This window comes from Myxocyprinus asiaticus, chromosome 28 (genome assembly GCF_019703515.2).
Source record: "Myxocyprinus asiaticus isolate MX2 ecotype Aquarium Trade chromosome 28, UBuf_Myxa_2, whole genome shotgun sequence".
NCBI lineage: Eukaryota > Metazoa > Chordata > Actinopteri > Cypriniformes > Catostomidae > Myxocyprinus > Myxocyprinus asiaticus.
The window spans coordinates 13,746,300-13,770,816 of record NC_059371.1 but is presented as its reverse complement, the minus strand read 5'-3'; the positions used below and the strand labels follow the sequence as shown (position 1 = coordinate 13,770,816).

Sequence of the window (24,517 nt, the reverse complement as noted above, 5' to 3'; positions counted from 1 at the left end):
TTGCAGGAAAACTTTCTGCTCCCCTAAAGTGTTCCGGTGAATATCACACCGCCTCGCTGATTCATGCTTCACTGGTGAACGGGCCTCAGCATCCTGATTCTCCGCAGCGCTTCGGCAGGGTTTGTGTATCCTTACAAAGCAATTGTATATGGTGTACTGTATACTGTGTGATATAAATGTAAATATATATTAATTTATATATTTATATATCTAAAAGAGTCACTTACGTGTTTGCGTCTTTTTAAAGATGTTCCATAAGTGTTCCTTGTGCGAGAGACACATCCCGCCGTCAGATCAGCATGAGAGCTGTGTTTACTGTCTGGACCGCGGCCATGCAGAGTCAGCTCTCATGGAGACAGACTGCCCTCACTGTGAGGGCATGTGTCTCAAGACGCTTCGCTCGTGAATCACCCTCGTTCTGAGGGATGATTCAGCCTCACAAGCCCTCCCACCCGCCTCTTCTGTGATACCCGAGGATTCACACGAGGAGCCACGGCGAGGCCGCGAGGTCGAGCAGGATGACTTTGAGGTGGTCCTTGTGGAGGCACACGCCCGCGAGCCCCTCAATCTCTCCGAAGTGCATGTTTTCCGATACGCTATGTGTGAGACGAGCTCCGGCCTTCTGAAAGAGCAGGTGGCCTCGTCTTGTGCAGTGGTTATGACGCTGGGGATAATAACGACGATGCCATTATGTTTCTCGCTGCATCAGGCGAGTGGTCAGTGGATGATGCTGCCGCCCCTCCCCCCAGCGAGGGCGAGGAATGTGCATGCGCCACTGACAGGGAGATGCTCTGCGTCCTTACAAGGGCAGTCGAAGAGCTTCACCCTGAGTGGTCTCCCCCAGAGGAACCTGAACAGTCTCGCCTCGATGAATGGTTCCAGCAGTCTGGACGCCGTCAAACAGTAGTGTCCTGCAAATTCTTCCCCAAAGTTCATAACGAACTATCCAAGTCCTGGCGCGCGACCTTATACGGTGTGCGCACAGTGACGCCATCCTCCTTAATGTGGATCACTGGGAAGAAAACAGTTATTAAAGCGGCACACCTGTTACTGCCCAGCGAGTAACAGAGTGTGGAAATCACACCCCATACATCCTTCCAAACCGTGTCGACAAACGTCCGCACTGGTGGGAAAAGCTTACTCAGCAGCAGAACAAGCTGGTTCAGAACTCCACACAATGGCGGTGCACCAGGAATTTCAAGCCAAGCTCCTCAGGCAAATGGACGAGCATGGCTTCGATCCAGAGATATTCAAAGAGCTCCGCACCGCTACAGATTTAGCGCTGCATACCACAAATGTCACTGCGCAGGCCATTGGCAAGTCCATGGTCAACCTGGCAGTTCTGGATCGAGGTATATGGCTGACCCTCACAGAAATGAGTGATAAGGAAAGAGCCACTCTGTTGGATGTTCCAGTGTCTCCAGCCGGCCTTTTTGTCGGCTCTGTGAATAAGTTTGCTGAGCGTTACATCGTGATTCAGAAGCAGTCACAGGCTATGAGACACTTTATGCCCAAACGGAGTATATCACAGACGGTTCACCCTCGCTCTGTTTCGAGCCAGCATCCGACCAAAAGTCCCATACCTGCTACCTCACCGGCACATGCGTATCAGCACGTGCAGCAAAAGCGCTCCTGACGGGCACAACCCTTTGAAGTGGAAAGTAGAGTCCGCGGTTACTCCAAAAAAGGCTCGAATGGAGACACAAAACACTGTTCCCCATCTCTCCAATACTGTTTGTTGGGAAAGGAATATTGTTGTTCACAATATTGTTCAAAATGTTGTTTCTGTGTCTTGCACTCCAATAAATGCAATAAAAAAATGTAATAAATGCAAAAAAGAATACAGCATTTGTTGCAAATCACAAGATGCTCACACATTCTCAATAAAGAGCCCCTTTTTCCTCTTCAAAGCACACACATAATGCGCAACCGCTCTCCTATAGTGAGTGTCGCATCATATACAGTGAGAAAACAAATTGCTTTCTGTCCTGTTACGCAGATGCGTGGCGAGCCCTAACGGGTATTTCAGAATGGGTGCAAAAATGATCGAACATGGTTATACGATCCAATTTTGCACACCGGCCACCCCATTTCAACGGTGTTCTGTCTTCCACGGTTTCATCCAAAGACGCGCCAGTGTTACGAGCCGAAATACACAGTCTCATCGTGAAAAACGCGACAGAGATTGTGCCAAATTGTCAAGCACAAAAGGGGTTTTACAGGCTTATTTTCTTGTTGCAAATAAAGACGGCGGGCTTCAGCCAATCCTGGATCTGAGACATTTAAATCTCGCACTTATAAAGCAGCCATTCAAAATGAATACTCAGAAACGGATCTTATCGCATGTACGCCCACACGACTGGTTTAAGTCGATAGATCTGAAGGATGTGTATTTTCATATCCAAATTGTACGACATCACAGGATGTTTTTGAGATTCACGTTCGAGGAAACAGCGTATCAATTCAAAGTCCTGCCCTTCGGACTGTCTCTGGCTCCTCGCACATTCACAAAGCGCTTTGATGCGGTTCTCGCCCCTCTGAAACTGAGCGGCATACGCATCTTGAACTACCTTGACGACTGGCTGTTATTGGCTCAATCAGAGGCTCTGTTAGGCCAGCACAGAGACTTACTGCTTCAGCCATTCTACAGTGTCCACCTCAGTTCAAACAGGGGAGAACACTTCCACTGAATCTGTTTCAGAAAGCATTGAGATTTGTGGCGGTGGCATCCATGCTTGGCACTAAGGGCGCATGCGCATCACTATATCCTGCCGCTGTATAGCTGCTTTAGCACCATGGACAGCTCCTGTGTTTACCAGTGAGGTGTCGCACTGGGGCAAGTTGTCATGCAGCGCCTAAAGCTATCGGCTGTATTTCTAGCTTTAAAGGCTTTTCAGTCAGAAATATAAAACTGCCATGTCCTTGTTCGCTCAGACAACATGACAGTTGTGGCATATATAAACCGCCAAGGTGGAATTTAGGAGACTTCACCCTCAAACTGTATTGAGGATTTGGGAAATATCTGGCAAAGCAGAAATCAATCTATTTGCCTCAGTGGAGAATACTCACTCTCCCCTCTGGTACTCGAAGTCCCAAGTTGTCAGGCAGAAAGTGGTGGCCACGGATGCTTCCAACACAGGTTGGGGGGCAGTGTGCGATGGACGCCCGACTTTCGGCACGAGGCACATCAACCGCTTGGAGCTATCGCCTGTAATTCTAGCCTTCATGGCTTTCAGTCAGAAATAGTGAGCTGTCATGTCCTGGTTTTCTCTGACAGCATGACAGTTGTGGCATATATAAACAGCCAAGGCGGAGTTCATTCATCGACACTGTTGAGATACTGGGCGAATGAAGACTTCATCCTCAAACTGTACTGATGATTTGGGAAATATTCGGCAAAGCAGAAATCGATCTATTTGCCTCAGTGGAGAATGCCCACTGTCCCCTCTGTTATTTGAAGTCCCAAGCCCCACTGGGAACGGATGCAATGGCACACAAATGGCCGGCGAAACACAAATATACGTTTCCCCCGATATGCCTTATTCACTCTGTCATGTGCAAAGTCCGAGAGGACAAGGAAACAGTTCTATTAGTTGCGCCGAAATGGCCCAACCAGCCATGGTTTCCGGAAATGATAGAGATGCTGTACAGCTTGCTCACCATAGGAAATACCACTGAGGAGGGATCTCCCCTCAGGTGCGAGGCACAATCTGGCATCCCCAGCCCCAGCTGTGGAACCTGCATGTGTGGCCCCTGAACGGGGCGCACTACACACACCAGAACTGACGCGTTCAGTCATGAACACCATTTTACAAGCCGGAGCACCGTCCATGAAACGCCTCTATGCACTAAAATGGAAGATGTTCACTGATTGGTGTCTCTTACATGGCAAGGACCCAGTAAACTGCCCCATACATGAAATTCGAATATTTCTTCAAGAGCGAATAGACGCAGGACTCGCCCTGTCAACGCTCAAAGTGTATGTGGCAACTATATCTGCGTATCACGCACATGAAGCCGGTGCCTCTATAGGCAAGCATGATTTAATCATAAAGTTCCTTAAAGGAGCAAGACGATGAAACCCACCTCGGCCGGCTTCAGTCCCGACTTGGGACTTAATTTTAGTCCTAAAAGCTCTCGCAGGGCCCACCTTCGAGCCTTTGGACTCTGTTGAACTGTGCATGCTCTCCGTTAAGACCGCACTACTGCTGGCTCTGGCCTCAGTAAAACGGTCTGTGACCTGCATTCACTATCAGTTGACAGTTCATGTCTGGAGTCTGGCCCCGGTCTTTCAAGAGCCACTGTCAAAGCCAGTAAAGGCTATGTACCCAAGGTCCTAACCATGCCCGTCAAAGTGCAGGTGGTTCACCTTCAGGCCTTCTTCCCTCCTCCATTTAATTCGGATGAGGAACAATCATTGCATTGTTGTATGGGCACTACATGCATATGTTGAGCATACCAGTTCAGGCTGTCTGATCAGCTCTTTATATGCTATGGAGGATGCACAAAAGAATGTTCGTCTCCAAGCAAAGGCTCTCTCACTGGATTGTTGATGCAATTACCCCGGCTTATGAGTCACAGGGTAAGACTTGCCCAGTTGGTGTTAAAGCACACTCAACTAGAGGCATGGCCTTCTCATGGGCATGAACGAATGGTGTGTCCTTACAAGACATATGTTTTGCAGCAGGATGGTCCTCTCAAAACACATTTGCAAGGTTTTACAACCTAGACGTAACATCTCTTTTTTCATAGTCCTCTCTGTTTAGAGCACTTGCTATGCATTAGCCAAATATATATATACTTATGCCCTTCCCTTTAAGTATGAGCTCCCCATCATTTGCACAACCACCTGCGGTCAGGCCATTATAATTTACCATAAAGTTGCAAGCACTTTCATTATAAATATACTCCCTTACCGACTGGGTTCATAAGGAGTTAATTTATACTATATTACTATAGTTTATATATTTGTTATGAGTGCTCTCCTCCTGGCCATCACGAGGATCACTCACTGCGGCATGCTCATGTCGGTTGCCGTCCCACAAGACTGCACCGCCATGTTTCCTCTCTGGGAAGTTATGTCATGTAGTGCGGCGTGATGGGATTCTGTTCCCCATATGCGTAACTACGCACAATGTCAAGTGTACTGAGTCATAAGGGAATGTCTCGGTTACGTATGTAACCTCGGTTCCCTGAGATGAAGGGAACGAGACATTGCAAATGCTAGCCGCACTAAAAGACTCAGAGTTCTTGAGACATGAGCGATGCACTCCTTGTTCTCAGTCAGAAATTCTGAGAAAATGGCGTTTGTGCACCTGTTTTTATAGCGGACAGTTTTGCGCCAAAACAGGTGGGGCTCAAACACCATAGCCAATATTAGAATATTGGCATTATTGTAAAGAGGTTTCAATTAGGTTGTGTATGAAGGCACTCCCATATGCGTAACTACGCAATGTCTCGTTCCCTTCGTCTCAGGGAACCAAGGTTACATACGTAACCGAGATGTTTTGTTTTGTAATTGCGTTGAAGAAATAGTGCAGTCATGTATAAATGAGCCTTCACAATAAGAATTAGAATCAGCTACTGTGTTTTCAAAATAAATAATTAAAGAAAGATTCTTTGTTTCCCCTGCTGTACTGAAAACGTACCAAACTGTGACCCCAAAACCGAGGTACGTACCGAACCATGAATTTTGTGTACTGCTGCAGCCCTAACATACAGCATTCCTGCATGGCTAATCCAGATTCAAGAAAAACATTATTAGAGGTAAAAAGTAATTTTCTCAGTTGTTTCCGAGTCTTCACTGAATTACTGTTAGATATGATGCATTAATAAAGATTTGATGCAACCCGGTTTCGACTCTGAATCGATCGGTTTCGATCTGTAAATAAAATTACACTTAACTATTAATTAATTGCTTGTTATGATTTCTATGCCGATAAATCCACCACACAGGAAAACCTGCTTATTTTTGCTTATTTTGGTGAGGCAAGTGGCTAATTTTTGGCTTGTTTTTCCAGACCATGTTGCTTGTTCATCTTGTGAGATCTGGCAACACTGCAATTGGTATTTCACGAACCTTAGAACAGAGTACTGTCATTTTAAAAATAACGTTATTAACCGTTCTTTTATTTTGTTGTAACCGGTAACCTTTTGGAAAAGAGGCTGCGGAACTTCGGTTTTTGCTCTGAATGAACCGAAATGAAAAACATTTAGATTTTAGTCCCTGTTTTAAAGCATCTTTACAAAGAAGAGTGAATAACAACCCTTCTTACAAATAAGTTTTTTTTCCCCATAATATATAAAAATTATTTCTAAAAGATTTTATTTCTTACTATGGCTGTCAATACAACAAAATAATCGTAAATATTCTTCCCTGATTTATTTCAGAATGAAACGTCAAATAATATCAATATATTTACAGTTTTTTTTTTCTCTGAAAATTTTCAGCGGACCCCTTAGCACCCCCTTGCGGCCCACTGTAGGTCCCCGGACCCCAGTTTGAAAACCCTGATCTAGACCATATATGTTTAAGCCCTGGAAGCGTGATTCATGAACAAACACTATTGTGCTTTGAGCAAGGCTTGTCTCTGTAGTGTACTGCAAGTCACATTGGATAACAAAAATGTCAGCTAATGGACATAATAATTACTTGCAAAAGCATAAAACTGAGTAGTCAGAATGCTTCATTTTATTTACTCAAATTATAGAAAAATGTTTCTGGATTAGGACAGCGATTAGTTGACAAGAATGCTGATCCAGGAACAACAAAGGATGTTGATATAGGAACATATTCTACTTGAGAATATTATGTTGTGCACACAAGCACATCAAAATTATAGTATAACAGTATAGTAAGTAATAGTATGACAATTCTTTAGCACTACAGGAATCTCATCAAACAGGTTTGCAGTGCTATTTTGTGCTGTCAATGAAAAAAGAAGTTACCCAGGTTATGTTTCATCTCCGACAGCTCCTGCTGATGCAGCCACTGCAGTTTCTCAATCTCAATCCTCAACCGCCGGATCTGCACCAAACAACAGAAATCCACAGAGCACATCACATCAGAGCAGATCTGATATTATCAAACTGCAAATTCAATCAGTCCAATCTGCTGCCCACATGTGTTCTTGAAAGGACTTTAGCAGCCCATAAACCACAATTCCAGAAACAGCATGAATTGAAAAATTTAAGGCCGATTTATACCTAAGGTCGAACCTACAACGTAGGCTACAAAAAGACAGCGACACCACGACAAAAGACACGTCTGTTTACAACTTACAACTCTGCTTTTTTCAGGTCTTTTAAATATATATTATGGAGCCCTTTAGAGGACTGAGCAGAATATTTTTTTCTATAATAGTTTGTATGCCCTCACAATGGTTTTGCGTACCCTTGCAACAAATTTATCATGGTTTTACTAACCATATTTTAACCATGATATTTGTAGTGAAACTAGGGATGGGCACGAGTACTCGAGTACTCGGACATGGCAGCAATGATCGACCATGAAAACGATGATCGATAGCGATCACCCATGATGTGACTTTTCACTTAATTTGAAATCCAGTAACAATTACCTGACAACTAAACACAAACGTGTCAAAGAGGGAGCTTATTTTTAATTTTGAGATTGATTACATTGTGGTTTTGAGGGGTACATTTATTATCAGAGACTTCTCATAGCAACCAAACTGATACGATGCTACAATGCTATCATTACGATAATCAAAAGAGAGTGTAATTAACCGTGTTTTGAACACCTGTCTCTGCAAAATTTTTGCTAAATACATTTTATTATCATTTAATGTAAGAACTTTGACTCGTTAATGGATATTATTTAATAAAAGTGAATGACTGTCACTGACTAAACCTCCCTGCCCTGCCCTAGACTAAAAGTACACCTGTAAAATCTATTTTCTTTTTTCTTTACATCATTATAACTCTCCTAAAATTTACCTCATACATTCCCTTCTAAAGGGACTTTGTTCCCTTCTCACTCAAAGCGCTTGTTAAAGAGTGGTGTGCTGTCATTGCATCCATGTTACGTTACGTTTCCGTTTGTCCTACGAAGGCCATCTCGATTAAAGAGGCTTGTTTAAAGGAGGACGCTCCATATACTGCAGCCTTCAAAGGACTACCTACCTAGCGCACAGCCTTTGAAACAAGACACAGCCATAGACATTTGTCAGACATGTTATTATATATACAGTTATGAACATGTAATTGTAATTAGTCTGAGGTTAGAATTTAATCAGTTGGCTATAATCAGCATGTAAAGGTCTTGTAAATGGTCACCATTTCCTTTAGGATTTTTTAAAGAATCTTTAATGTGTTTTTGTTTTTTGTAATCATTATTATGTCTGTCAGTGTCTGTGCATTCCTTAATGAGCCTTAATGAGCTCCTTAATGAGCACGCCTGGTGTGCGCCTCTTTTCAGAGAATGCGGTGGCTAATATTAAGCTCAATTCTGTTATTGAGCACACGTGTGCCTCTCCCTTGTGATTGGTGTGCGTTAAGTATTTGATTGATAAATGGTGTTCATTAAGAGGATGTTGTGTTTATCTTCCTTGTAAACTATTAAGTGCTTCTCTTGCATTTAGTTTGCAAAAGAAGCAGGATCAACCGTGCAGCTTTGTTCTCTCTCTCTCTCTCTCTCCCGTTAGGTTGTGCGTTTGCTTTTTATTTTTGCGCCTGTACCCAACAGTACCAATATTAATCTATATTATTAGGTTGAAGTGCGTTGATGTAGTAAGCTTAGTGTATGGTAAGAGCTTTTCTCCCTGAAGGTAAGGCATTTATTTGGGCTTTAGTGGGGTGGTTTATAAAGGGTTACAATTTTATGTTTTAAAGTGTATTCATAATAAATTTGCCATTGCAGGTGCAGTGTGGCCCTGTATTACGCTAGCTGCTGTTTCTTCATACCTGTTTCTTCACATCTGTTCCAGCATGCTATTTTATCATAGTCGCTTGTTTGTAATGAATGCTTGCCAAATAAGATTGATCTCTAAAGAGTTGGGCTCAGGTGCATTCAATAAGGCAGAAAATCAAATCCTGTTTGGGTTCAGTAATGGTAACGTGGAAAATAAAAGTAACATAACTTACATTTACACGAGCATGCATAATCCACATTAAGTAGAACTGAAACTGGAGCTGGCACTTCCAAAAAAAATAACGGTGAAACTTCTACCTTATCTCCAGAAGTTAGTTGTTCGCTCCTTATTCGTCTGATACTCGGTTTTCTTTCTAACATTCGTTCGGTATCTTACTATGGGTAACGCCTCTGGCGTGGCCAATCCTAGAAGCACCAATAACACCCAGTCTGTCAGTTGACAGACCAATCACAGCAGTGATGAGGGAGTCCCACCTACCTATATAAACCACTGTCATAGGTGCCTACTTCATTCTCGTTCTCTTCCCCGTGAAGACCATTGGAAGCAATCCCCAGCAGGTCTCTTAAGAAGTGGTCACTTAACAGTTCATCAGGCGAGCCGTTCAGGTATGTCACAGAATGCGGCTGTTCTTTTTGCGAGTATATTCACTGTCAAAGTGAATATATTTTCTGATGTATTTATATTGTTTTCTTCGGGTGGCGTGAACCAGTGTGTCAAGGCGTGTTTGCGTTTTTCTGCTGGGGCAGCTGGGGCAATCTCATGGAAGAAGTCTCCCCCGATCTTCCTCCCCTCTTTGAATCAGCCCCTTTGGCGGGGGACAGGGAGGAGGAGAAGGACAATGCTGATGTTCGTCTTTTGGAGGACGATTGTGAGGAGGATGAAGATGATGCCATTCTACCCGCTCTTCCTCCTTCCCGGCTAGGTAGCGCGATGGACACATCCCCCTCTCCTGTGCAAGGAGAGCTGGATCTTATTAAGATGTGTAGGAAGGCGGCAGCCAAGCTCTCCATCAACTGGCCGTCACAGCAGACTGGCCAGGGTACAGAGAGGGATCTGTACGATGGCAAATGGCTGCCGTCTCGTGCTGACCCGTAAAGCTAATTATTCCAGCCGTCCCAATGTGCGTCGCGGAGATGTGTCGGTTTTGGGACAAGACTTTTTCGCACAGAGTACCTGTTAAAGCTTTCTCTAGGCTGGTTGTGCACGAAATGGAGTATCTAGGGATGTCCAGTCCCCCTCCAGTCAAGGCGTCAGTGGCGAATCACCTTCACCCCTATTATCGGGCATGCACCATCAGTGAATGAGAGCATTAGTGGGCCCCTCTCTGTTCATGCAGAAAGTTGGCGCGCATGCACAGTTCATCCTTGGGTTTTATCTACGATAAAACGGGGTTATCTGCTGCAATTCGCTGTAAAACCACCTCTGTTCAACAGTTTGTTAATGTAAGCAGCGGAGGGAGAAATACAAGTCAGCTTGGATTTTAGAGGAGGAAATTTGCTGAGCAAAAGAGCAATAAGGATTGTGCCACTGGAGGAGAGCTGTCAGGGTTTTTACTCCAGGTATTTCATCATCTCCAAGAGAGATGATGAAACAAATACCTCAACAAATACCTCAGAAGGTACAAGTTCAAAATGCACACACTCAAAACACTCTCTCAGTTTATTCATCCCAGAGACTGGTTTACGTCAGTCGATCTGAAGGACGCGTATTTTCATATGGGCATCTACCTTTCACACAGAAAATTCCTAAGATTTGCCTATCAGGAAATAGTTTACGAATTTTTGACGGTGCCTTTCAGACTTTCATTAGCAACGAGTCTTCAGCAAGTGTGTGGAGGCAACGCTAATGCCACTGAGATAAACGGGTCTCAGGGTGTCTGCTTATCTAGATGATCTACTGCTGTGCGCCGTCGCGGCAGCAAGCAGAGACAGATAGGAGAACATTGGTGTCTGATTTAGCGAATCTGGGACAAAGAGCTGTCTGATGCCCTCACAGGAAATAATTTATCTGGGTCTTACACTGAACTCCAATCAGTATCGAGTGTTTCTGTCAGAGGAATGCATCGGATCGATTCGCGGTTGTTTGTCCCTTTTTCATAAAGGAAACAAAGTCTCATTCAGGTTGTGTCTACGCCTAATGGGTCTGATGGCCTCATCGTGTCAGTCATTCCTGTGAGACTACTGCGAATGAGAGAGTTTCAGCACTGGATAGCAGCGCAGCACTTGTATCCTCGCCAACACTTAAATCACAGGGTAACAGTGACGTCACATGGGATGCTCGCGAAAGCGGGGCAGTCTCTCTGAGGAAAGTGGTGATGACAGACACATCACTCACAGGTGTGTGAAGGCAGAATAGTGAATGGGGTTTGACCTGCTTTACTACAGAATGCACACATAAACTTTCTGGAGCTACTGACAGTGTTTTTTGCATTGAAACACTTTGTACAGTTCCTTCAAGGCCACAATGTCCTTGTCAGATCAGACAACATGACAACAGTGGCATACATAAACAGACAAGGGGGCACGCGTTCACAGTGGCTACACAGCCTGGCACAAAAGCTGATTGTGTGGAGCTGTGCGCAATTTCTCTCATAACTGGCGACGCATGTTCCAGGAGCGATGAATTCGGAGGCGGATCTCCTGTCCAGGGGGAATCATCTTTATGGAGAATGGAGACTTCACCCTCAGGTCGTGAGTCAGCTGTGGGAGAGATACAGGCGAGCTGCCGTAGATCTCTTCGCATTGCACAAAAATGCTCATTGCCCTCTGTTCTTCACTATGGTGAGAGACAGTGATCCTATGGGGCTTTACGTATTACGCAGTACTGAGTCTGATCATTCCAACTCTAAAAAGAGTAAAAGAATATGGTCACTCAGTCATACTGATCTCCCCGAACCAGCCGGGGAAACTGTGGCTGGCGGAGATAATCCAACTTTTGTGTGCCCAGCCTTGGCAGCTTCCGCTGCACAGGGATCTCCTGTCGCAATAACGGGGGGAAATATTTCACCCCGCCCCGGACCGAGTAGCTCTTTTGTCCTGGCTCGTGAGAGGCTAAATTTGAGTGTCACAGGTTTACCCCCCAGGGTGATTGAAACGATTTAGAGCGCGAGAGCTGCTACAACGTGCTCCGCATGTGATTCGAAATGGGCTATGTTTGAGCAGTGGTGTGCACACAGACACACTGTTCCATTTTTATGTTCAGTGGCAGATGTTTTCTGCAGGAACTTTTAGATCAAGGCAGGGCCTTTACTACTGTCAAGGTTTATCTTGCTGCCATATCAACTTGTCATGTGGGAATTGATTTGAATACAATGGGTCAACACTCACTTGTTTGCAGGTTTATGAGGGGTGCAAGACATTTGAACAGGATGTCAAAACCACTGGTTCCATCATGGGATCTGTCCGTGGTCCTGAACATGTTTTCTCACCCTCCCTTTGAGCCAACTGAAAGTATAGAATTAAAGCTCCTTTCGCTAAAGGCAGCTTTATTATTGGCCTTAACAACTGCAAAGCGGGTTAGTGAACTACATGCTTTGTCAGTTCATCACTCTTGTATGTGCTTTGCGGTGGATTTATCTTAAAACTAATCCAGCAACTCCGCACTCAGCTGTAAGCCAGTGGATTTGGAAACTTCTCACCCGCCGCCTTTTTCCTCACCAGAGGACGAGCGGCCTCACTGTTTGTGTCCAGTTCTTACTCTACATTTGTACGTGGAAAGAACGAAGGCATTGAGGAAGAATAATCAGGTTTTTGTTTCTTGGGCTGATTCTTGTAAGGGCAGACCCATATCACGACTGTCTCATTAGATAGTAGAGGCTATATAATAAGTTATAATAGTCTGGGGCTGTGACCTTAGGAGAGCTTAAGAGCTTATTCTACCAGAGGCATGGCTACCTAGTGGGCGCTGTTTAAAGGCATTTCAGTCCAGGACATTTGAGCAGCAGCGAGTTGGGCATCGCCTCACACTTTTGTCTGATTTTATAGACTGGATGTTACAGAGCCGTCATTGGCTCATTCAGTCCTTGGTGTGGGTAGTTAATCTGACGATGCATAAAAAAAAATAAAAAAAAACACAAAATCAACAACAACACAGTAAAGCACAAGTGTGTTATTTTGTCGTCCCCCCCTCCCCCCAATCCATTCTTTGCTAATTGATTGGGTAGGTGTAAACTGGACACTACAAGTTGGTTGACGGTCTGCTTCGGACAGCACATCTGCAATATGGGAGTTGGCTATATCCCATAGTGAGATACCGAATGAATTTTAGAAAGAGAACTTTAGGTTACTCACGTAACCCTGGTTCTCTGATAACAGGAGTGAGGTATCTCACCACACTTCCCTTCTTGCAGTTGCACAGAGAAGAGATGCGGAGAATGAAGTAGGCACCTATGACAGTGGTTTATATAGGGAGATGGGACTCCCTCATCACTGCTGTGATTGGTCTGTCAACTGACAGACTGTGTGTTATTGGTGCTTCCAGGATTGGCCACGCCCGAAGCATTACCCATAGTGAGATACCTCACTCCTGTTATCAGAAAACTGGGGTTATGTGAGTAACCTAATGTTTCTCCTACTCTGAAGCTGACAATTTTACAATGATATCATTAGCACAATTAGGTTAAAGAATATATGACTATATTATACAGGCATAAAACATAGAACTCAAATGGTCAACACTTGTTGTAGCTGGAGAATTATGCCTAAAAATGCTCCTATGGGCTTTCATTGACTATAGCACGTGTGAGGGACTGTCTGAAAATTCCACCCACAGCACTAAAATGTCGGACGTGTCCAAGTATTCATTCATTAATTAATTCAATTAAAGTGTAAGTTATACATACAATTTACAATCTTTAGAATGTGTAAATGTTTTTTTTTAAATAACAGTGTTTAAGATGGAACATGCAAGGCAGTTGCATTGAACACTTGGACACCAGTGACGTTTTAGCACAGTGTGTGGATTTTTCAGAAGGTCTCTTATGAACCATAAGCGAATATTTAATAAATATCAAACTTAAATTAAACTTTACCCTGCTAAAAATTATTATGCACTCATAATGAATTGATGTTTTGTTAAATGTATAATTTGTTTGGTCTGTTTACTATGATTTGGGGTCACTGAACTCTAAGAGGGTTGGAAAATGAGAATACCACTTTCACCATTCTACCACTCCAATTTCTTTTTTCTTGGGGGGGGGGGGAGGGGGGCGGCACTGGACCCTCCCCTGTCAACGCAGAAGTATAAACCAGCCTTAAGTAACAAGGAGAAATGACATGATGCACAAAAATTTACAAACCTCTGCAATGGTGTTTCCCGTCGTGCTCTTGGAGAGATCGTTGTATATCTCTGTCATTGTTCCCTTGATCACGTCCATCATCTGAAATCAAGATGGAAACAGTAAGCAATCAAGGCCAAATTCATTATCCATTTTAAATAGTTCAGTCATTATTTGAGTAATATTGAATTTTGGACAGGTTCCCTTATTGTCGGTTAAACAGTGATCAGTTCTTCAGTGGACATCTGGCTCACCTTGGTGGTGTACTTGGCAATGTCAGCGGCAACATCAGCAGATGCAGGAGGGGTAAGGAAGTCTCCAGCCAGACTGGAGGTGGAGGTACCAGACGTTGTGTTAACAGGTGAGAAATCTTTCTGTTGGACAGCTGGTGAAACAACAGAAATGGTCATATTACCTGAATAGCTCACCATTATTTCCAAATTGTTTGGCAGGTTGCCTCTTGGTGCCTCACTGCTTATATCAGTTCTGTAGAACTGATTTTGTTACACCGATTCTAGTCATTAGATGGAATGGAGATTGTCAGAATGTCAGATCAGGAGTTTACGAGAAAGGATCAGAGCTTGGCATGCATTTACCTTTGACAGACTGTCTGGTCTTGTAGCGGGTGCTGGAGTTGTTTGTTGGCGTCTGGGGCTGTGACTGGTTTTGCACCAGCATCTGAGGAATCTGCCCACCCTGTTGCTGCTGTCTCTGCACCTTTTGCATGTGCCACTTCTGAGACGATGTCTGGAATTTACTGCCCAGCTGGTTAAACCCTGCAGGCCGCTGAGCCGGCTGTGTGCTCTCCTTGGGCAGCAGAGGGCGCTGTTTCTTCACCACATTGGCAGTGGCTGGGGCTGCAGGAACAGGGTGAACAGCTGAGTTGGAGGTGGCTTGAGCAGTAGATACAGTCGTGACGGTGGCTGGCGGCTTGGTGGCTGATGCAGTTGCATCTTTTGGAGCAAGGTTGGAGGAAGCTGAAGTGTTATCTGTGGACGGAGAAGCTGATATGCTGGTAGATGCAGGGGTTTTAACTGAATGTGGGAAAGAACACAACAATCAGACACCTGGTATTAACATCAATTTCGGGTGATTTGATCACAAGTGGACAGCACTAAATACAGGTGTGAATGGGGTTCAAAATGTTTTACGATCCAATCACAAACAACATTCAGAAGGAATTCAAAGCAGAGTTCATCACATTGCATTTGTAGTGTAAACAACAATCTGTGAATGGAATAGAATAAAATAGCCTTCAGAAAACTTAGAATATTATTTATTAAGTAGCATTGACTACTTTAATGACACTTTTGGGTGCTTTTTTATAATTAAAGTAAGTCTCTCTGTACTGCCATTGTATTGAATGAGACCAACTAGACATTTTTTAAATAGTAAATCCTTTCTTTTTGTTTTTCGCAGAAGATAAAAAGTCATACAGGTTTGGAATGACATGGGCATGAGTAAATAATGACAAAATGTACATTTTTGGGTGAATTTCATTATTCCATAAAGGACCACTTGCTCCTCTGTGTTAAAACAAAGGGTTTAAAAATGTCACTGATTACATGCAGGTTTTAAAAGAAAATTCCCATCCCAAAAAAAAAAAAAAAAAACAAAAAAAAAAAAAACATACACATACACATACACATACAATTTGCCTGACATCAACATGCAACACAGATCATGTGAAGCATGCATATCCAAAGTACAAATAATGTAAAGCCTCAACTAAAATAATATATATCATTCCACACCAAACGTCACATTTGCAGCGAGATTAAAATTTGGCAGTATGGTATATATGGAAACAAAACAGTGTGCTGACTTTTTGTGCATTTTTATTTTATTTTTGTCCTTTTTCAACATGCATTAACTACCCAACATTAGTTAATATGGGATTTTGTAGTGTACAGGACAGTTGTGATGTTTTCAGAAAAGAAAATTCTTTAAAGAGACAGAAAAACCCAGACTGATTTGATTATCATTCAGATTGCTTAATGGGATGAGTAGCTCATTCATTCCTTCAGAAAAGACTTATACTGTATGTTTAATATGTTTTTAAAGACTTATATGTGATATGTTTTTCAAATCAAATGTTGTAATGTTGTGATTAATCTCAGGGCTGGTTGAATTGTCTCAAGGCTCAGAAATCTTTATTTAAGATTTTACTTAAAGGGATAGTTTGCCTAAAAATGTAAATTCTCTCATCATTTACTTACCCTTACCATCCCAGATGTGTATGACTTTCTTCTGCAGAACAAGAATATCTCTGCTCTGTAGGTCCATACAATACAATTGGATGGTGACCAAAACTTTGAAGCTCAAAAAAGCACATAAAGGCAGCATAAAAGCAATCCATACGACTCCAGATGTCTTCTGAAGTGATCTAATTGAATCTAATTTTCGGTAAGAACAGACCAAATATAACTTTTTATTTAATTGTGCATCTTGCCATTGCAGACTCGAGGCATGGTCATGATTTCAAGATGGATTCCACTTTCTAGTGCATGACGCATGTGCATAGAACTAGATAGCACTAGGAAGTGTAATCAAACTTGAAATCATGATCTTGCCAAGAGACTGCTGATGCCAAGATTAATAGTAAAAAATTAGCTCTCACCCAAAACTGAGTAGATCTCTCAAGAAGACATGGATTAAACCACATGAGTCATATGGATTACGTTTATGCTGCCTTTATGTGCTTTTTGGAGCTTTAAAGTTCTGGTCCCCATTCACTTGCATTGTGAGGATCTACAGAGCTGAAATATTCTTCTAAAAATCGTTGTTTGTGTTCTGCAACAGAAGAAAGTCATTCACATATAGATGGCATAAGGGCGAGTAAAGGCCCCTGCACACTTCATACAAAATCGAAGAACGAATGGATGTGACGTCATTTAGAACAAAATCTGGACAAAAATAAGATGTTTTTGCATTCGTTTTGGTGGTTCATAACAGCTTTCCAGGACGAACTTTCGGGAAAACTTCTTAAAGGCTGCTAAATCCATTCTTATTGCCATTGGACCACGTTATTGGTAGATGTGACCTGAAGCTCCACCTACTTTGAGGCCGACAGCTGTTTAAGCTGTTCAGTCTGTCAAGATCAGTCAACATGAACACACTGGTGTGCAGTTATTAGCAAGTTGGTGCACACTAACCTACATCTGTACAATTGTTATGAAAAGTTTCATCATAAATTACAGAGTGTAATCAGTGAATATTATAGCCGCGTATAGCGTGTTAGCACATTAGCGGCATGTATGCACAATGTAAACATGACAAATTACACATTATCTACTGCATATATATTTCTTTACATCATCAGAGTAATTAAAACAGCTTCATTTACTGATTTCGTGTCATTTCTACTCATAGAATTTGTCATGAAGTCATAGATAACATATTTTAATGTCATATTAGTTACATGTTTACATGTGGTCTTGAGCGTCCCCATATTTAAATGTTTCTCTAAATGCCTCCCACAGTGGTGTGGCAGGTGTCTGAATGTTTGCAAACAGTATGTCGTTGCTCAGCTGTTTCAAACTTCTTTTTACCTCAGAACGAACAAAGAACAAGAACTTCTTCGTAAGGGTGCTGGGGCCTTAAATGATGAAAGAACTTTCATTTTTGGGTAAACTATTCCTTGAAATGCTAATGGAGAAAATGAATAGGAAAAATACTTCCGGAACCAAGACTGCTTTGTGTTTCCTTGTGCGTGTGTGTGTTCATTACAACATGCAGCGATACACTGACGTAGCCAGTGATATACACTACCGGTCAAAAGTTTTGAAACACTCGACTGAAATGTTTCTCATGATCTTAAAAATCTTTTGATCTGAAGGCATATGCTTAAATGTTTGAAATTAGTTTTGTAGACAAAAATATAATTGTGCCACCATATTAATTTATTTCATTATAAAACTAAAAAAAGTTTTTGAAATGGATGACTTGGACCAAATGATAAAGAAGAGCAGCCAATAAGTGCCCAACATAGATGGTAACTCCTTCAATACTGTTTAAAAAGCATCCCAGGGTGATACCTCAAGAAGTTGGTTGAGAAAATGTCAAGAGTTCATGTCTGCAAATTCTAGGCAAAGGGTGACTACTTTGAAGATGCTAAAATATAACACAGTTTAGATTTATTTTGGATTTTGTTAAGTCAAAACATAATTCCCATAGTTCCATTTATGTTATTCCATAGTTTTGATGACTTTACTATTATTCTAAAATGTGAAAAAAAAAAAAAAAAAAAAAAAAAAAATATATATATATATATATATATATATATATATATATATATATATATATATATATATATATATATATATATATATATATATAATAAAGAATGAGTAAGCGTTTCAAAACATTTGACCGGTAGTGTATGTAGTCACAAAATCAGAGACTTTCCTCTCAAAATCCAATCACATGTGGTTACAGGAGATGCATGTTAATACCAGGTGTATACAGAGTCTATATATATATAAAAATAAAATCTGATAGAAAAACTAAAAAGAAAGATATCTACCCTCTGTCTTAACGCCTGTTTGGTCTTTAGGTGTGGAGATGGGGGCTGATGCGACCTCTCGCTTGGCTTTCTTCTTCTCCCTTCCTCCTGATTCCTCACCGAGGTCTATCACCAGTTCCCGCTCAGAGTCTGAGTCCATATCCACCTCCGGGCCTGCAGGCCTTCCGTCCTTCCCAGGCTGCGTCCTCTCCCTCTGGTTCTGCTGTGAGATTTTGGGCTTCTCCTGAGAATCTTTCTCCACACCAACACTTAACTTTTCTTTAGTCAGGGGATCTGCAGGTTTCTTGTCCCCACCGGTTGTCCCTCCACCGGTTGAAGGGACAGCGTTTTGATCTTGTCCTTGAGCGGAAAGAGGTCTGGGTCTCTTTTTGGAGTCTTTGTGGACACTGTTGTTGTGGTTAGTGTTCTTGGGTTTCTGTTCATCATCAGACATGTATTCACTTTCGCTGGAGTCGGACTTGTCAGAGTCATCAGATTCGCTGCGCTCCACACGGTACACATCATCAGAGATCTCATCGATTCCTGTGCATAGAGGAAGAACTGCTTTGAGATCATGGCTGATTTATAAGTGAAAGCAACACTTTAAAAAATGACTGTAATTTTAATGGTTAAAAAATGTGAAAATGCAACAGAAAATGACCTTTAATCGGTTAACTGGTCATAACCTTAACACATACGGTAAATATTTATAATATATTTAACAAGACATTACATGTAATTTTTAAATAAAATATTGTAAAAATTATGTCTTTTAGATAAAGTATGATTTTACCATTTATTTTACTGTAAAAATGTATATTATGTTTAAAGTGAAAGTTTACCCAAAAATTCTCTTCATTTACTCACCCTCGTGCCAATCCCAGATGTGTATGACTTTCTGAACACAAATGAAGATTTTTAGAAAAATATCTCAGCTCTGTAGGTCCTTACAATGTAAGTGAATGGTGATCAAGCCTTTGGAGCTCCAAAAAGGAGATAAAGTCAGCATAAAGTTAATCCATAAGACTCCAGTGGTTTAATCAATGTCTTCTGAAGCAATCCAGTTGAGAACAGATTAAAATATAACTCCTTTTTCACTCTACATCTTGCCACTACAGTCTCTAGGCACGATCATAATTTCAAGCCTGATTACAGATTGGTGGCACTACAGGAAGTGTAATCAAGCTTGATATCATGATCACCAATGAGACTGCTGTCAACCAGGGCTTGACATTAACGATTGTTATGTGCCTGTCCTTTGGACAAGTAAATTGGTCATTCACTTGTCTGAGTAAAAAAGTTACTTGTCCGGAGAGAAAAAAGGGAAATTGTTTCAACTGTGGTGTAAATAAAACATTTTCAGAAGCAATATTCTCATCAATATTCTTATTCAGTCACTTGTTTCCCAGCAAGAAGTGATACAATCATGTGCCAACTTCCATTTACATGGTTGTTCTTGGCAAACCAAATAACAGGTAATTAAAAGGACAATACATCCAGAAATTAAAATTCTATCATGATTACTCGACCTCATGTTGCTCCAAGCCCACGGAAGGAAATAAAGAAAGGCAGAATGTTAGCCCCAGTCACCATTCACTTTCAATCATCTTTTCCATACAATGAAAGTGAATGGTGACTCAGACTAACATTCTGCCTAACATCTCCTTTTGTGGCCCATGGATAAAAGAATGAATATCATATATACATTAGGTGAGTAAGTTATGACAGTATTTATATTTTTGGGTCAACTTTCCCTTTAAGAGTTCAAGTCAATGCTCACCAGACTAAAGTTGACATAATGCACTGAAAGTTAACAGATGAAATCCTGGTGACCTGCTAAATCAGTTATGATGTTTATGAATAGCCTAATATATATATACATAGGATATTCCAAGCTTCTTGGAGAATTTGCCACAGTTCTTCTATCTGTTTAGGCTGTCTCAACACATTTATATTTCCTATTCATACACTAAAGCTGAAGATATAAATAACCATCTTAAGACATATATATGTATATATACACTGGCGGACAAAAGTTTGGAATAATGTACAGATTTTGCTCTTATGGAAAGAAATTAGTACTTTTATTCACGAAAGTGGCATTCAACTGATCACAATGTATAGTCTGGACATTAATAAAGTGAAAACTTATTTACAATTTGAAAAAAACCCTCAGTCAACTGGATCACTTCAGAAGACATTGATTTAACCACTGGAGTCTTATGGATTACTTTTATGCTACCTTTATTTGCTTTTAGGAGCTTCAAAATTCTGGTCCCCATTCACTTGCATTGTATGGACCTACAGAGCTGAAATATTCTTCTAAAAATCTTCATCTGAATTCAGCAGAAGAAAGAAAGTCATACACTTCTGAGATGGCATGAGTAAATGATGAGAGAATTTTCATTTTTGGGTGAACTATCCCTTTAACATGAGAGAGAGTACATGTACTGTACTTTTTACAGTAAATTGTTAAATTTATGGTGAAAAACAATAATCAGGCATTCCCAGAATTCCCTGCATGATCCATCACAATTCATTACATTTTATGGGAAAAGTTATGTTTCTTCTTATTTTTAATATCAGTTATTTACTTTGGGGTGTTCTGTGTTATATTTAATGTAGATTAGTTAATGTCTATTGCATTATTTTAGTGTCACGTGTGTTACCCTGATGGTGTTTTGTGTTTGTGTGGGTGACACTGTGCACTGTCTCAACAACGTGTGTTGATAACTGCTCCTGGAAGGGCCACTCTTGTTGAATTTCATGTCATCATGTGCCCTTTTGTTGTCACTACAATACAATTTTACTATTTTATTTAAATGTATTGTGATTAACAACACATTTTAAAGTGGAAGGCAGATTTATAAAGTTCCAGAAGTTTAGTGTACTAAGTTTATATAATTTAATAAAATGATAGTGGTCACTGTTTTATTTGGAGTAAATTTCTGGCAACCACAGCTGCCAGTCTTCTTTTAAGTGTAACGTAAACCAATTAACATTTGTATCATATTTTTTACAGTGAATTTCTGGTAACTCCAGCTTCCAGTTTTTCACCATAAATTTAACAGTTTTCTTTTTTTTTTTTTTTTTTTTTTACAGTGAACACTAGGTGGAACCAATGACATTTGAGCAATTTTCTCATGTGATATTTAAAAAAATTCAATCCAAGTTCTAAACTTTACAGATTGCATTTCAGAGGATCCACAGTGTTCCTGACTAACCACTGGGCACCACCATAATGATTCTAATCACCACTGGACTGTTTATTGGTTCCAATCTCCATAAGAAGCAAGATAAAAACTACCAATACAACAATTTTAGTTGGAGTGAAAATTAATTCAGGCTCAACTTATGCAGCTGTTGACTATTATAACAACTCTCAGTAGTTTATGATATCAGCGTAACTCACCTCAGTTCATAGCCTCACATCATGCACCCACTCGTTAAACTTTGACGTGTGAAGTACTGTCAAAAAACGGTAATCGTAACTATCTAAAAAGGAGAGACACTATGGAGCCACATGATGAGCTACCTACCTGATTTTGGTAATATGGGATTGTGTATAATAACAGTAGTGGTTTTTAAGAAGTTACATTAAAAATGACACAAAAACCCAGGCTGATTCAATTACAATTCATAATGTTTTATGGAATGAGTAGTTTGTTCATTCATTTGATTTGTTCATTCGTAAATATACTGTATTACACTTTTTCCAATTTTCAAATACTTTTTTTGCTTAGAGGTAGGTTTGGTTCAGGGATAGAACTCTTTATTAAAGTGCTTATGGAGGAAATAAATGGGGAATATACTTCCGGATCCAAGACTGCTGTAAAAAAATGGCCAGTCACTGTTGAGCTCCATTCCTAATCATTTGTGTGTGTGTGTGTGTGTGTTCATTACCCAGCTGGGCCTTGCAGCTCTCTATGGTTTTATCCAAACTCCTGGTTGTTTTTTTGGGAGAGGTTAGAAGCACCGAGGTCCTCTGCTGCTGCTGCTGCTGTTGTTGTTGTTGTACAGTCTCACTCAACTCCTTCAGGTCCATTTCAGCTTTAACACGATCTGAGAATACATATATACAGTATAACACTAGTGAAAAATAAACACACTGATGTTCATGTAACTGATTAAAGGAATAGTTCATCCAAAAGTTAAAATTCTGTTTACTTATTTACTCACTCTCATGTTGTACCAAACCCATATGTTGTTATTTTTTTAGATGGAACACAAAATAATTTTTTTTTTATCGTTTTACAGTTCTTGCTAAACAATGACATTTAATAGGGACCACAGCTGTCAAGCTCCAAAAAGAACAAAAATACACCATGAAAGCACCATAAAAGTAGTACATACTACTTGTGTGCTATATTCGAAGTCTTCTGAAGTCATACAATAGTTTTGTGTAAGGAGCAGATCGAAATTTAGGTTGTTATTCACTGATAATCTTTCCTGTGTTCACTTTAAGATTCATATAGCACATCAATGTCATTGACTCCAAAACGGCATTAGTTCTAATATATGTATTAAACGTATCAACACAATGTGCATTTTGTTTTTGTTTTTTTGGGGGGGGGGTTTGTTGTCCTTTTTGGAACTTCACAGCTTTGGTCACTATAAACCATGATTGCATGGAATAGAGCAGTATAATGAAATTTCTTCTTTTGTGTTCCACTGAAAAAAAAAAAAAAAACAACATTCAGGTTTTGAAGGACATCATGAAGGTAAGAATTTTAGTTTTTTTAACCTAAATTTAACTATTTCTTAAACAGATAATCATGTGGATTGAAGTGCAGTGCTCATTGCTGTGGGCAATAGGCTGATTTGAGACTCACCGAGGTTGAGATTGAGAATGCCTCCAGTACTCGAGATCCTTTCCTGTTTAACTGGTGTGGGGAGTAAAGGCTTGGGACTGTTGCTTGTCTTCAGAGAGGCAGGGGACGCTGTGAGTAAAAGGAAACATAGCTTTCAATTCAAAGAACCAGTTCCAGCGTTGTTCTGCCAAAATGAGAGTTTGTACAGAAAGAGAGTTAAATGCAGCTAGTTAGAGTGAAGCACCTGCACAATCCATCGAGTCTTCTCCAGCACTATAGTGACTAGACGATACTCTCGGCCCTCGATCGTCCTGCTCTAGGTCTGACCCAGTGTGGACTGACGAGTTTGTGCTCATTGGAGATCTAGGCATGTCTGTCACAGAGATCCGGCGTCCCGGCCCTCCTGGCATCACCGTTCTACCAAGGAGCACCTTGGGAGATGCGGTCATATCGAAGTTAAACTTGACTTTTTCCTGTTTCTCAGGCTTCACTGGGCCTTTTTTGGGGTTACCGTGGTCCTGCAACATTTGGAACTGGTTGTTGGGTGTGTAGGGTGTCCGGAATGGAGCGTAGTTGAACACGCCATATTTCTTACGCACATTTTCCACGTAAACTTCCATTTCTTGCATGGCGCTGTTGAAGATACTTTTGGTCTTCTTTACAGAGAAGGGGATCTCCTTAGACATGAGGTAACAGTTGTTTATGGGCACCCAGGCTCTGAAAGAAGCATAAGGATTACATATGTATAGTTAAAATGAACCATTTTGTTGATTTGTTTGTTGATGCAGATCTGAAAGGCTTGGATGTGTGTGACAGTAAACTCCACTATAAACAAAGGGTTATTGCATCAATACTTGTTGATGACTTTTATAGTTTTAAAGTAAAAAGCAGTTGCTTATTTAAGTATCAGATGGTATCAATTTGGAATGTAAAGTAAGGCTGGGTGTTATATCTGAGAAATTATATCTTGATATTTTAAATTTTTTAATGATATTCAATATTGTATATCTCAATATATATGTATTTGCTCTGA

General features: G+C 41.0%; 1 protein-coding gene across 9 annotated transcripts in view; it reads right to left on the bottom strand.

Moving 5' to 3' along the window:
* Positions 1-24,517, bottom strand: part of LOC127419102 (protein kinase C-binding protein 1-like) — a 56,416-nt gene that overhangs the window by 5,629 nt on the left and 26,270 nt on the right. For all 9 annotated transcript variants that reach the window (XR_007893606.1, XM_051660222.1, XM_051660227.1 and 6 more), the window contains 8 exons: positions 23,729-24,201; positions 23,506-23,613; positions 22,577-22,735; positions 18,695-19,216; positions 14,766-15,203; positions 14,424-14,554; positions 14,191-14,271; positions 6,949-7,027 (listed from right to left, as the gene is read on the bottom strand). Coding sequence is in view for 8 of the 9 variants with exons in the window: in XM_051660222.1 (XP_051516182.1) it covers positions 6,949-7,027; positions 14,191-14,271; positions 14,424-14,554; positions 14,766-15,203; positions 18,695-19,216; positions 22,577-22,735; positions 23,506-23,613; positions 23,729-24,201 (1,991 nt within the window). In the remaining variant the exon portion in view is untranslated. The remainder of the gene's footprint in view (positions 1-6,948; positions 7,028-14,190; positions 14,272-14,423; positions 14,555-14,765; positions 15,204-18,694; positions 19,217-22,576; positions 22,736-23,505; positions 23,614-23,728; positions 24,202-24,517) is intronic.